A 15,595-nucleotide genomic window follows, 5' to 3' on the forward strand; every position below is an offset into this window, starting at 1 on the left:
TGATGTCTGTGGCCAGGCACCCATTTCTTTGGGTCACCACAGTAGGTCCCACGGCTCTCCTCCCACTCCAATCACTACTCTTGACACCACCTTTGTTTTCGAGGAAGCATTCCTCATGGCTGTAGGTCTACCCTTTTCTTTCCCCCATATCATACACTATACCGGGAGTGGGCAAACTTTTCTGTAAAGGGCCAGATAGCAAATATTTTTGGTTTTGCTGACCAGACGGTCTGATCACTACTGTTCAAGTCTGCTGTTGTAGAGTGAAAGCAGCTGGAGACAACAGGTAAATGAATGGGGGTGGCTGGGTTTAAAAAAAAACACACTTTACCAACACAAAATGTGAATTTCACATAGTTTCCATGTCATTACATATGACTTTTCTTTTGACTTTTTTCAATCATTTAAAAATGTAAAAATCATTCTATATAGCTGGCGAGCTTTACAAAAACAGGCAGCCAGCAGTAGGTTGCCAACCCGTGCACTACTCCACGCTGAAGAAAACTCTTCTACCATTCTGATACTGCACACCACTGAAACTGACAGCAAGGCAGCAGATCACAAGGGTTTGAGGAAACGCGCACTGCCTTCATCTCTGAATGACTGGGAGGGGAACCCTTAAAACTGCTCAGAGAGTCAGAAGATGAAACGAGGTTTCTGGGAACCGTTCTTTCTGTGGAGCCACGCGGTACACAGAACTGTGAGACTCGGCCTTCAAGGTGCGGGGTCCTAGTGAACACACTAAGAATTAACACCGTCACAGTGTCCCTAAATTCCACACCCACAGGGGCTCTAGTATGCATGCTTTACCACAACTTCATGGTAAACACTGTGATTGTACCTCAACTCTAAGTTACTGAGCGTTCTCCAAAGCATGAAATAAATGACGTTTCTCTGACACTAGGGGCCACAGTTACATGCAGAGACTTGAGACTGATGAGGTTCAACGGGCACAAGATGTCTGCTGCACATCTACTTCCTTTGCTGACTTACCCGAAATTCTTCCTGGATCACATCGTTGTTACAGTTTTCGGAGCTCTTCACTCATTTCACAAACATCTATAGTTCACTATTACACACTAAACTGAGAACTCAGATTTTCATTACTCATTTTTTTTGGGGGGGGGGGAATATCAGAAATGAATACATTTCAGAACTCAATGATAACCCATTCCAGGGTGGTAAGAGAGGAAGGATAAACAATGATAACAACAGGAAGTGACATTTTGAGTCAGACCCACCAGTCTAAACTTCCTCAGAACAAGGATTGGGCTTTACCAGTGCCCAACTGGTACAGCCTGGGAAGGCACAGTGAGGGTCTGTAGGTAGGTACGACACGCTAAGGAGTTTGCGCTTTATTTCTCAGGGTAAAAATGGGCACCTACGAGAATTTTTTAAGTAAGGTAAATGTTTTAAAAGGTAGGTCTGAGAGTGTATTGTGAAGTGTTAACTAGAAACTAGGGAAGCCAAGAAAATAATTCAAGGTAAGGGGTCTGAACGAAAGTACCAGCAGTGGAGGCTGGGAAGAGAGAATGCATTTACAAGACATTCAAGGTCAAGATCCATCAGCACTTCCTAACACGCTGAGTTGCAGGCAGAGATGAGGGCAGAAGGGAAAGGTGGAAGTGGAAGATGACTTGGAGATTTTTAACCTGGGTACTGGGTGATGTGGTACCATCCACTGCGAGAAAGATGAGAAGAATGATAACGGATTTGCAGGGGGCAGAGGGAGGGGGAGCGTGTTAGGTTTTGGATGGGAGAAGTTTGAGGTGCTTTTCTCTGTAAAGAGAACTTTATTTACTAGATGGATTCCAAATATAAGTTCCAGTGTTGGGTTGCCACACAAAGGTGAACAGGTAATAAAATATACAAGGTTCAGGCAAAGATAAAAAACTGTAGATGCTAATTTGAGTGGTATATAGAAGAAGCAAAATAAAAGTGAGCTCCGAGGTTCCAGGTTTGATTCTATAATAGATTACAGTAAAGTGCTTTGTTTCTCCCTGTATTCTATTAAAGTTGGTCTGACATATTAGAATTTGTTGCCCTAAGACTGTCTCCTTGGCTGGAGGATGAGTTCCAGGGACCTGGCCTCTTACTCATCTTTGCATCTCCATGTGTAGAGCCCCGCACATGGCAGGTGCTCAAATATGACATCAGATAACACCCTGAGTACATACACTGTTCATGCTATTCTGTTAAAAGAAAAGTTCTATGGCAACTTAACCTCATAAGGTTTAATGTTTTAGCCACAATGGACTACTTGCCCTTCTCTTCGTCATTGAATTTTTCTGCACTGTGCTTATTTGTTTTCTTGCCAATGGCTGGAGTATCTTTCGTCACTACTAGTAGTAAAATTCCACCCATTCTTTCAGGCCCAGCTCAAATGTTATTTTCCCCATAAGATTTTCCCATGTGGCATGTCAGCTTGCTGATAAAGGGTGTAGTGACTGATTTGTTAGATTTGGGAATAATTTCCAGAGCCTACCAAAGAGCCTTACGTGCTCAATATGCAAGTACAGTATTTGCTTAATAGCACTGGGGTAATGCCTTAAGTGCAAAGAAGTTCCGTTCAAGAAAGACCTAGAAAAGATCTGTCTTCCTTACCTCTGAAAGGAAAACAACAAAAAACAAACTCAAACTATCTACTGACCCTAAGTGTAAAAATCAGTGAGTCCATCAGATCAGACATCGACATAAGTGACAAGAGCAGGTAAGGCTTTAAAAGCCAGACTCAGTTTTAAATTCTGTCTGAACTGTAATCTTGGGCACTTTGCTCAAGCTTTCTGAGTCTCAGATTGCTCACCTGTAAAACGAGGTTGATGGCACTAACCTTGCAGGGTAGTGAACACTAAACAAAATGACATCTCCAAAGTGTGTAGCATCCAGCAAATGATCAGTAATCAGTACACAGCAGCTATTTTTATTGTTTGGGGCATTAATTTCAGATCTACGATAATTTGTAAAAAAAATAATCATATAGAACATAGGAGTTTTGGAGGTGATCTAATTTGAACTCTCTACTTGATGCATAAATTCCCTCTATAAGTCGGGTTCCTTCTTCCCTTCCTGAACAAGTGAATCAATGACTGTAGCTACTTAACTTTCTAATGCACTTGGTTCAATAATCAGATTTTATAAAATTTTGTTATTGTAGTTTTGTAAAGAGGCTGAAATTCATTAAATCCTTCAGTTTATGTATTTTTTAAATTTAATTTTTATTTTATATTGGACTATAGTTGAAGGTTTATGTATTTTAAATTAAGATTTTACTTTTAACACTGTAAGCCCTAACTTTTCAAAATTAAAGCAGTTGACTTAATGAAGCATCTGCCTTAGAGCAGGAGCCATATTTCCTAAGTAATGTCTGATGCTGAATCACAAACATAGCCAACTGTTTTTACCCATCCAAAAATATTGGATTATCCAAAACTGGAAATATTTTTCAAACTAATGATAAACTGCCAAGAAATCTTAAATAACAGTTTTGCTCAAACAAGGTGCAATTTCTACATGGATAGTATTATTTAACAAGGGTCTTTATTTCTAAAGAAACTACAGCTTACAATTTATGACATATGCTTAAGTAGCTGTAAGGTACTAAACCTGAAGCCATTACCTACAGACAGGAATCTAGGTAAAGCACACCCACCTCCCGAAACACATCCACCTGTGCATCCCCCTTCGGCTCGAACACCCTCTAATTCTCTGATAAAAATCCTTCCTTGTTCCTGTTACTCCCAACAGCTCTGAGGATAATGAGATAGGACGTCCCTGTCTACCATAACGCCCAGCTGAGACAGGCTGGGACCTGGGACCCTTCACCTGAGCGCTTGCACCTGGACAAACATCTCCTCGAGCAACAGAATACAAAGAAACTCTAGGGGCCTAAGAATAACTGCACGCATGCGCAGGTGCGGTCAGTTATGAACAATAAGATACAAGAAGGCCACAGACCAACTGCCACTTCTGAGAAGCTGCGAGCAAAAGTGGGGGGCTGCACGTGATCCCTGCACACAGCACCAGCAAGGGGGTGGGCAGACCACCGAAGCCACCCCTCCAGCCCGACCCAGCCATCGGCTCCCACCCTCACCCCATTTAAGGGACCAGCTTCCCCCCCCTCCCCCACCTTGGGGAGCGAGCAAGGGCACTTGCTTCTTGTTTTCATTCCCTCGTGCTGCAGCACGGAGTCCCAGTAAAGCCTTGCCTGGAACGCTCCTCTGGCCTCTTATCCATTAATATTGATTAAAGAGTCCAAGAACCCAGGTGGGTGACACAACCAGGGAGGGAAGCATATGACACCGAAGCTGGGCAGGGCTTGTTCCAATTTGGAACTCATTAACCTGTCCTCTCATAAAAACGATGGGAAATTGCTTTAGCCACAAGATAGACTACGGATTGTTCTTTGAGAAACATCTGTGGTATAATGGAAGTGATTTCAAAGAGTCCCAGCTCAGGTGATTCTCACAAGACTCAATCTGTGTCTTGATTTTCTCATCTGAAAGACGGGACTCCCCAAACCTGCTTGTGATGAGAAGTAAATGAGATCATGCAAGTGAAAGCACCTGTAAAACTGTAGAGCACAAGCCTCAGGAATAATAAGTCAAGCTTCCAGCAATAAAAGCAAATTTTACATCCTATATTTACCCACATTTAGGTTGCCATGGACTCTGCTGGAGACATGAAAGAAATGTGACATTTCTTAAAATAATCAACATTACATACTTTCATTACTATGGAATCAATATCGACCATTTAAAATGTTTTCTCCAAACAACCATTTCACTGAAAGCTTTATATTTCTGTAAGATAAAATAATGGGAACTCCCAAAAGAACTCAGTTTCTGTGTTTGGACAGTTAGCTCTTCACACCTCTTCAACATTTTCAACTAAATGAAAGGCCATAGAACAAAATGAATAGATCTTTGTTTTTCATACCACATCGTTAAAATACAACGTGAGTAATTAAGTTCTGTATCAGCATGAGATCGATTCGTTGTATCAGAAATGCAACCAGAGTTAACAGTTGGAAAAAGATGCAACTTTTCTATCTTACTACAGAAAGGAATACACATAAACACACTTCATTATGTCAAAACTACAACACGCAGGCAAAACTTATAAACCCTAAACAAAGAGAGCTTCTAACACAAAACAGAGCTTTTACTTCCTGAGACTTCTGAACAGTTCTCTTGTTTTTTGGAATGAGGTTTTATTACTTTTGCAACAGACAAGAAGTATTTTGAGGTCGTGCACGTTTTCCTGTTTTTGCCTTTTGGTTACATGTAAAATACCATTCACTGAGCTACACAATGAATTGCATTTTTTGAGTGCGCCCCGGAAGCTAAGTACAGCCTTTATGCTACAGATGTGTTTAATTTATTTAGTCCTCTCAACAACTCTATGAGGCTATCAATGGTTAGGTAACTTACTCAAGTACACATAACTAGTAAGTAAAGAGCCAAGACTCAATCACGGTCTGACTCCAAAGTCCATGTTCTTGACTACTGCATTACACTTCTCCGTGATGAAAAGAGAACCAAAAAGAAACAAATACATTCGTTCTCTTTTTCAGTTTTAGGCTCTTATATCAAGTATCTAACTGCATTGTTCTGCTGCTTCAGGAATTATTACTTACGTAAAGAAATTTATATAAGAAGAGATATGTAGAAGACGTCATAACCTTCAAACAAACACACTTTATAGGCGAGCTAATTTTATAATAGAGTAAAATGAAAGTTGAAACATTCCCGGAGGAATTGTCACACAGCTGGTAGGGCGCAAATCAATTTTTTTTCAGATTAAATCATTTACTGCAAAGCCTACAAGACAGCGCTTGCCACCTGAAGACATTTCAGTTTTGTAATATGTTCTCGTTTTGTGGAATGAAGCCAGACAACCAAACAACGGAGAGTCCTAGTTTTCCGTCTTCAAGAAATCAGGGTTACTTCAGAATGTCTGGAATTTTGACCAATTAGAATACCTACATGAGTCAGTAGCTGTCTACCTCTTCCTTTGTCATAAAGCGTGCACAGATCCAGTTAATTAGTGCCTAGCACAGTGAAGTAAATCTTCTCCCAGAAAGATGTTTCTCCTTGTAACATTTGGAATAAATAAGACACTTTTAAGGTAGGTTTCCTTGCCAAAAAAACTATTTCTAAACGTTACCTTAATATTTATAAGGCAGCTTGTTTTTAATATTGTAATCACTGTTACAAGGACTTTTTCCAAGAGCCCCAGGTGAAGGCTGTTACAACTGTCGGGCCCTTTCCCCATTACAACGCGGCGCGGTTTTGCAACCATGTGCTATGTGCCAGGCCCAGTGGCTTGTGCTTTACAGCCACTGCATCTTCACGACACCCCCGACGGAGACACTGTCACTATGAGGATTTTATGGGTGGCAAACGAGAGGCTGGGGAGTCTAAGTCACCGTCCAAAGGCACACAGAGCAAGCAAGGTGGGGATCTGAGCTCGGGTCTGACCCCAAAGCCTGTGCTTTTGACAACTTCTCCAAACTATTCTCAAAGAAAAAGGGAGTCGCTCCCCAAACCCCTATCACACTCTTGGACCCCTCTTCAACGTACAAGATGTAAAGGATCCAAACAGCCTTCACCTTGTGCAATTTTAAAAAGAGACCGAGTTCTAAGCCCTCCCGACCCCTACAAAGCAAGAGTGGGGAGGGGAAGAGAAGGCAAGGGCCGGTTTTCAGCTGAGAAAGTCAGACGAGGGCCCAAAGCCTACAAGTGAAACCGATCTGAACTTAAAAGGCGCAGGGACCTCATTTCAGAACGAGAGCAGCACAAACCCAAGAAACCGCAACTGAAGTCAGCAGGAGGCGGCTGACAGAAGTTCGCCCAGCGCTGGTGCAAAGGAAGCTGTCACGCTCGGCGTTCTGCTCTCTGCTCTGTCACAGCCGCAGAGGGAGAAGCAGGAACCCACAAGTTCCAGGGGCAAAACCAGAGCTGCCTTCACACCTCTGCTCTGGCTTCAGACTCGCCGCCGCGGGTAAAGGTTCGCAGCGTGGTTCCCACGCCGTCGCGTTAAGTTACCGAGCCAAGGACCACAGAGGCCGAAAGGCCCGGAGCAGAGGAAGGGGTCAAGGTTCTCGGGGACCCGCGCGGGAGACTTTCTCACGGCCGCTACCCAGGGTATACAGCACACGCCGGCGGAGCGCGCCGGCTCGGGGGACGCGGCGCGCGCAAGGGTGGCCGGGGGGCCCTGCCGCCCTAATCGCCGCCCGCACCCAGCTCTGTGCCCGGTTCCGGCGCGCTATCTGCCCCCGCCGGCCTCCCGCACTTATCTGCTCCCCGCCCGCCCGGCCCTCGCCCGCCTCACCTGCCCAGCTCCCGGCCCAGGCTCAGGCTGTAGGCGTCCTGGAAGGGCTCGGTGCACACCGCGGTGCGGATCTCCGTCAGCAGCCCGCGGGGCGGGGGCGGCAGCCGGCGTGGTGTGCTCAGACCCCCGCCGACGCGACCCGAGCCGGGGGCGGCGGCCGGGGAAGAGCCGCCGCTGCCCGGCCTCTCCAGAGGAATCATGGCGCTCGGACGCTCTTTCGTTCCGGCCGCCCGGCTCGCTCCGAGCTGCCAGCGGGTCACGGCCCCGCCTCCAGCTGCTTCGAGAACGTCTGAGGAGACCAACCGCTCTGCCCCGCGCCGCGCACAGAGTGCCGCCGGCGGCCTCCTAGCCGTCCGGTCCCGCCCCGCGCTCGGCCCCGCCCCTCCCCTCCCCTCGGCCCCCGCCCCTCCCCTCCCCTCGGCCCCCGCCCCTCCCCTCCCCTCGGCCCCCGCCCCTCCCCTCCCCTCCCCTCGGCCCCCGCCCCTCCCCTCCCCTCCCCTCGGCCCCCGCCCCTCCCCTCCCCTCGGCCCCCGCTGAGCTTCCGCGGGGCCGGAGCGCCGCGTGCCTCACGCGCGCCCTCTGCAGCCGAGGGGGAGAAGGTGCAGCCTGGCGGGCGGCCTCGGGGTGGGCCCGGGCAGTCTGCAGGCGACCAACAGCACCACCCTTCTGGCTGGAGGACCCGCTGCGTCAGCCAGTTACGCACCTGCTGAGCATCTGAGAGTTGCAAACCTGAGCCCTCCGTTAATGAAAGGCGTAGGAGCTGCCAGCCAGAGCTGCACGATCCCTTCCCTTGGGCGGGTCAGGAGGGGTGATGAGACTCAGATCAGGGCTGCTGTACAGCACGCGGAAGCTGCCCGGGGCAGCTGGTTGCTTCCCACGTTGAGAGGAGGACGTGGAGGCAAGAGGTGGATAAATATTTTTAAGCTCTCACACCAGCCCTATGAAACAGGCACTATTATACTGTCTGCAGTCTTCTCTATATTTAACTTTCAAGGTGCTCTCATCCGGTCTTGTGGCTTTAATTACATACGTATGCTCATGACTACAAAATTTTTATCTTCAGCTTCCAACCATTCTCTGAACTTCGGACTCATATATTCAAGTATACACTTGGCATCACCAGTTAGACGCCAAATTAGGATCTCAAATGTAACGAGCAAAAGTCAGGTCCTGATCATCCTTCACTCCTGCCCAGTTTCCCCACCTCGGTAAATGTAGCTCTATCCTTCTGGTGGTTCAGGGCAAAAACCTTGGCGTCAGCACTGACTCCTCTCTTTCTCTCACACCCCTCATCCAATTTATAAGTAAATCCTCTTGGCTTTACCTTCAAAATATATCCAGAATCTGATCACTTCTCTTCACTTCCACATTAGCACAATTAGCATTATCTCTTGTTACCTGCTTCCATCCTTCTTCCTCCCCCATCCCACACAGTTTATTTTCAAGGCAACCAGAGTGATCTTTTAAAAATCGAAATCAGCTCATGTCACTGCTCTGCTTAGAGTTTTGCGATGATGAGCTAGTCCACTTGTGATCAATACTCTCACTGAGAACCATTAGAAAAAAATTTAAAACAGTCCTCTACTTGAAACATCAGAGAGTTTCAAAAGCAGCAAGAACTTGGATGACTAAGATCCTGGAAAGAAGGGCAGCCCAGAATGACACCACTTTCCCATGAGGCATTTGATAATTCCAAAGCAATGACTGAAAGGGTGAGAAAATAAGTAGGACTTTAGGCATCTCACCAGGCTGGGGAGATGAAAAATTGGAGTTTAGGATCTACTAAGGAGAAAGAGCTAGTAAACACGCTAGACTTGCAGTTGGCACCCCAGAATGCTACATCCTAGGAGCGTCGGTAAAAAGGAAATAGACCAGCCCTGCTAAGGACTGAAGAACAGCTTCAAAACGCAATAGTAAATCCCCTCTAGAGAAAAACACCATCAACCAGAGCCACACATTATCTGTACAGTATTTCATACACGATGTCTGGCACATTTAAAAATTTTAAAAGGGGCACACAAAAAGAATTATCTTAAAAACTAAGAGGAAAAGACAGAAAACAGAAATAAGCAAGCAGGAGATCCAGATACTGAATCTTAAAGACAGCTTTTTGAATAATTCTGTTTAATATCTTCAAGAAATTAAATGACAAGATAGAGAATTTCAGCATAGAACTGAGAACTCCAAAGAAGAATAAAATGGACTTTGTAGAATTGGGGGGGAAAACCCCCACAAACTAAAACTATGACTGAATGGGGATGGGTTTAATAACAACTTAAGAAAAAATTAGTGAACCTGATTAGTGAACTTAATAGGTCAAAAATTATGCAAAATGAAACACAAGATAAGAGGACATAATGTTCAGAAAAGAGAATATAGTAAGTCTCCTACATTTGAACGCGTTCAGTTCCGAGAGTGGGTTCGTAAGTCCAGTTTGTTCCTAAGTCCAACAAAGTTAGCCTAGGTACACAACTAACACAATCGGCTATATAGTACTGTACTGTAATAGGTTTATAATGCTTTTCACACAAATAATACATAAAAAAACGAAACATAAAGAAAACATTTTTAATCTTACAGTACAGTACCTTGAAAAGTACAGTAGTACAGTACAACAGCTGGCGTACAGGGGCTGGCATCAAGTGAACAGGCAAGAAGAGTTACTGACTGGAGGAGGGAGAGGAGGTGGAGATGGTAGAGCTGAAGGATTGTCAGCAATAGGAGATGGAGGGCAAGCTGCAATTTCACTCATGCCTGATGTTGATGGCATAGGTTCAGGTTCCTCGCTGGATTCAATTGTATCTATCTTCTTGAAAAAACAATCCAGTGATGTCTGGGTAGTAGCTCTTTTTTTCTCATCACAGATGACATGGTAGCACTGGATTTTTTTCTGAATGGCTGCTGCAACCTTCGTGTACCCTTCTACATTTGGGTCCTGTGCCTCAAAAACTAACAGTGCCTCCTCAAATAAAGAAAATCCCCTTGCCATTTCCTGAGTTGTGAATCTCAGCAGTACCAGCTACAGCACTGTTGCTTTTACACTTGCTCCTGGACATCCTGGGCTTGAAATAAAGATACTGTACTACTGTACTCTATACAGTACTGTACAGTAAAGTACACAAAAGCACAACCACTTGTAGAGGATGCACGCACATGACAATGTATGCCAGACAGGTGAACTAACTTACGTGATTGGACATGTGAACGCATGTTTGCATCTTTGAAAGTTTGCAACTTGAAGGTTCATGTGTAGGGGACTTACTGTAAAGCACGTAAGGTATGTGTTAAAATGTTCTAACACACATGTAATTGAAGCATCAGAAGGAGAGGGGAGAGAAAAAAAAGAAGCAATAGTTTAAAGAATAGTGGCCAGGAATTTTTCAAAACTAATGAAAGACAACAACTCACAGAATCAAGAAACATTGTGAATATCAGCAGGATTTCAAGCAAAGAAAACCATACCTAGGCAGATCACAGTAGACTACTGAGAATTAAAGACAAAGAGAAACATCTTGAAAAAAAATAGGCACAGGAAGCAGATATATTACCTGCAACAGAGCAACAGTAAGATCAAGAGCTTATTCTCAAAGACAAACTGGAAGCCTAAAGACCTTCAGATAGCTTCAAAATGCTAAAAGAAATTAGCTGCCGATCTAGATTATATACTACCCAGTAAAAAATGTTCTTCAAAATTGAAAGTAAAATACAGGCATTTTAATGACAAACATTAAGATCATCAGCTGACCTACATTAAAGGAAATTCTAAAAGGAGTTTTTTAGGTAGATAGAAAATAACCCCAGATAAAATTGTGGAGATGTCTGAAGGGATGCAGAAGAACGAAGGGATTAAGCCGTGGCTAGATATAAATAAAATAGGAACTGTATAGAACAATAAAAATAATGTCTTGGGCTTCCCTGCTGGCCCAGTGGTTGAGAATCCGCCTGCTAATGCAGGGGACACAGGTTCGAGCCCTGGTCCGGGAACATCCCACATGCCGTGGAGCAACGAAGCCCACGCGCCACAGCTACTGAGCCTGCACTCTGGAGCCCACCAGCTGCAACTGCTGAGCCCACGCGCTACAACTACTGAAGCCTGTGTGCCTAGAGCCTGTGCTCCGCAACAAAAGAGGCCACTGCAGTGAGAAGCCCACGCACTGCAACGAAGAGTAGCCCCCACTTGCCGCAACTATAGAAAGCCCGCGCGCAGCAACAAAGACCCAACGCAGCCAAAAAAAAAAAAAAGGGGAGTTTAAATATATATAGAATTAAAATATACACAATAATAACACAAAAGGAGAGAGGGAGTAAATGGAATTAAAGTGTGCTAAAGTCCTAGCATTGAGTGGGAATTGATAAAAGTACCAGGCTCTAGAGTAACAACTATAATAATAGAAAAAGAATGAATAACAAGTTAAGGGGGGGGGGGGGAATGGGATGATAAAAATATTTAATCCAAAAGAAGAAAGGAAAGTAAAAGGATCATAAAGTAAGAATAGACAAATAGAAAACAAATAGTAAGATGATATGTTTAAGCAAACTGAAGTTGTTTGTTTTTTTAACAGCAGTTACTTTAAATTTAAATGGAATTTGATATACCCCCAATTAAAATACAAAGGTTCTAGACAGGATTAAAAAATAATAGCTGTGTGTGCTTCAATAAGACACCTTAAATCGCAAGTTACAGAAAGGTTGAAATGAAAAGGATAGAAAGACTTATGCCATGTAAATAGTACCTAATAGAAAACTGGTGCAGTTATACAAATATCAGACGAAGCAGATTTTTAAGGCAAGAAGCATTACTAGAGGTAAAGAGGAACATTTCTCAATGATAAAAGGATCAATCTTAAGTAAGTTATAAAAATTCTAAATTTGCAGTCTTAAAAATATAGCATTGAAATATACAAAGCAACATGACAGAACTAAAAGGAGAAATAGATCCACAGTTGTAACCAGGGATTTTTAACGCGCTCCTCTATGTAACTGATAGAACAAGCGTACAAAAGAAAAAAGAAAAAAAAAAGGAAACATTTTTAGCAGTTTTGAGCAACACAATGAACAAGCTTGATGTAACTGATGTAAATACAACACTGCAGAATACACATCTTTTTGGTGCAAAGAGAACATTTATTGATCATGTACTGGCTGGTAAAGCACATTTCAACAATTTTGAAGGACTGAAGTTCTATAGAGTGCTATGTTCTGTGATTGTAGTGGAATTAAGCAGGAAACCAAATGTTACCCATCAGTTTGATATACAACTACAACCGAAATCTCTATAAAATCACAAATGCTTGGAAATTAATCAATTCAGCTCATTTATGGTGATAGAAATCAGAAGAGGGGTTGATTTTAGGGTGGAGGAGATTGACTGAAAAGGAGCAAAAGGGGACTCTCTGGGGTGATGAAATATGCTATTTTTTCAGGGCTATGGCTTACATGGATATATGCATTTTCAGAACTCATTGCGATCAGTGAATTTAAATTACACCTCAATTTTTAAAAACTTCTGTTTTATAGAAATTTTCAAACCAATGGAAAAATGTGGGCTCAGAAATATTAAACAAAGCTAATTAATTCAAACAATGTACTCAAAGATACATCATGACAGAGTAGATTTTATCCCAGGAATGTTCAGGATGTTTCACTACATGCTCAGATTAGCGGAGAAAAGGAATTCTATCAACTTAATAAATACTGGGAAAAACAGTTTATAATATTCAATACCCATTCATGATTAATTTTTTAAAATTTAGCAACCTCAAATAAAAAGGAATAGCCTAAACTTAATAAGACATATCCCTCAAAACTTGCAGGAGCATAATCATCGAAGTCGGGGCATAATGATGACACCTGCTCTCACAACCCCTACCCAGTGTTGCCAGAGAACCTGAGTGGTTCTTGTTGGAAAGGAAGAGTTAAAATGGTCAGGAAGGAAAAGACATTATTAAATGTAGACAGTTTGAGTACATTTCTACATTACCCCCAAAGAATCGACTGAAAAATATTAAAATTAAAAATTAGACAAAAGTGATTAAATATAATGAAAATAAATGCCAGCTTTCCTACATAGAAACAATACAAGGAATGAAAGCTAATGGGGAAATTATTCTATTTGCAATAGAAGGAAAAATAAAGCCTGCAGAAACAACCCTCACAAAAAATGCACAAAGCCTACATTTCACTTTATAACTATATAGAACGTAATTATTCTAGGAGACATAAAAGAAGACAAACAGAGATACATAGCATGTTCTCTGAGGAAGAGATGAGATTCTGTAATTCTTTGTAAATCGATCAATATATTTAACAAAATTCTAATAAACCCCAAAATGATTTCTTTTGGAATTTATTAAAATTATCCCAAAGTTTATCATGAAGAATGTTCAAATGTGAGTAGCTAGGAAAATTTTGGAAAAGAAAGTTGGTAAGGAGAGAATTGTCCTAATAGACACTAAAATTTATTATGAAATAAGACAGCTCAACATAATAGAAAACATAGTTTTAAAATAGAGTTATTATATGTATGAAACTAAAATAGGTCCCAAATCTTCTAACTCATTAATTAAATTAAATGTAAAATAAATCAATTAAATATAAAAAGACTAAAATCTGGAAATAAATAGTATATGACAGCTGATTTCTAAAGGAGAAATAATTTCTAAACTATTGACTACCTAAAAATTCAAAATTCTTGTATATATTTAAAAAGTTAGGCCTTCCCTGGTGGCTCAGTGGTTAAGAATCTGCCTGCCAATGCAGGGGACACGGGTTCAAGCCCTGGTCCGGGAAGATCCCACATGCCGCGGAACAACGAAGCCTGTGTGCCACAACTACTGAGCCTGCACTCTAGAGCCCGCGAGCCACAGCTACTGAAGCCCACATGCCTAGAGCCTGTGCTCCGCAACAAGAGAAGCCACCGCAATGAGACGCCCACGCACCGCAACAAAGAGTAGCCCCCGCTCGCCGCAACTAGAGAAAGCCCGCACACAGCAAGGAGGACCCAACGCAGCCAAAAATAAATTAAAAAAAAAAAAAAAAAGTTATATACAAAATAAAAAGGCAGACAAACTGGGAAAACATTTGTAAAAAGCATTATATACAAAAATTATACCCTAAATATATAAAGAACATATGAACCAATAAGCAGTATGGCAACACTATATTAGAAAGAGGACAAAGAAAATAAAAAGTAATTTTTAAAGGGACAAATATAATAAACTCATATCAAATGTTTAAATTTGCTAGAAGTCAAAGAAATTATAAATTAACCAATGGGGCCATAAAAAGAAATGAAGTTGAACTATTTGTAGTGAGGTGGATGGACCTAGAGTCTGTCATACAGAGTGAAGTAAGTCAGAAAGTCAAAAACAAATACTGTATGCTAACACATATATATGGAATCTAAAAAAAAAAAAAAAGGTTCTGATGAACCTAGGGGCAGGACAGGAGTAAAGACACAGATGTAGAGAATGGACTTAAAGACATGGGGAGGGGGAAGGGTAAGCTGGGATGAAGCGAGAGAGGGGCATGGACTTATATATATTACCAAATGTAAAATAGCTAGTGGGAAGCAGCCGCATAGCACAGGGAGATCAGCTCGGTGCTTTGTGACCACCTAGAGGGGTGGGATAGGGAGGGTGGGAGGGAGACGCAAGAGGGAGGAGATATGGGGATATATGTATATGTATAGCTGATTCACGTTGTTATAAAGCAGAAACTAACACACCATTGTAAAGCAATTATACTCCACTAAAGATGTTAAAAAAAACTTTTTTTTAAATTAACCAATGGGGGTTCCATTTTTGCGAGTAAAATTAGCAAAACATTTTAAGGTAATTCAATGCCCATCGTTAGTGATAATGGATGGAAAGACAGGAAGAATAAAAACATAAGTGCTTTTTATTTCCTTCTTTTGTTCTAATCTGTGTTTTTCTGCACTTTTCCAAGAACTCAGTTATCACTTTCTATAGGGTATCTGACCTCATTCTACCAGAGTAAGAGTCTGGCCTCCCTGCTTCCATATCAACCTGAGCTTACCTTTATCAAACTGCATTCTAAGTGTATAATTCTCTATTTTCCTAGTTAGAGAGGACAGAGACCATTTATTTCTGTATCTCAGTGTATATAAGTGAAACTCCATAAATATTGATGAATAAATGTGGTTGAATTGAATATGTAACACTCTAAATGTCTCTCTATAGGAAATAATTAAATGAATTATGATATATTTACTTGATAGGTCATTATGCAATACTTTCACAGG

General features: G+C 42.2%; 1 protein-coding gene across 2 annotated transcripts in view; it reads right to left on the reverse strand.

The window, feature by feature from the left end:
- STK17A (serine/threonine kinase 17a) overlaps window positions 1-7,642 on the reverse strand; it is a 37,701-nt gene extending 30,059 nt beyond the window's left edge. For both annotated transcript variants that reach the window (XM_068549880.1, XM_068549879.1), the window contains exon 1: window positions 7,333-7,642. In XM_068549880.1, the coding sequence (XP_068405981.1) occupies window positions 7,333-7,532 (200 nt within the window). In that variant the 5' untranslated portion in view covers window positions 7,533-7,642. The remainder of the gene's footprint in view (window positions 1-7,332) is intronic.
- Between the last annotated feature and the right edge of the window lie 7,953 nt (window positions 7,643-15,595).

Source organism: Eschrichtius robustus, chromosome 8 (assembly GCF_028021215.1).
Source record: "Eschrichtius robustus isolate mEscRob2 chromosome 8, mEscRob2.pri, whole genome shotgun sequence".
NCBI classification, from domain to species: Eukaryota; Metazoa; Chordata; class Mammalia; order Artiodactyla; family Eschrichtiidae; genus Eschrichtius; species Eschrichtius robustus.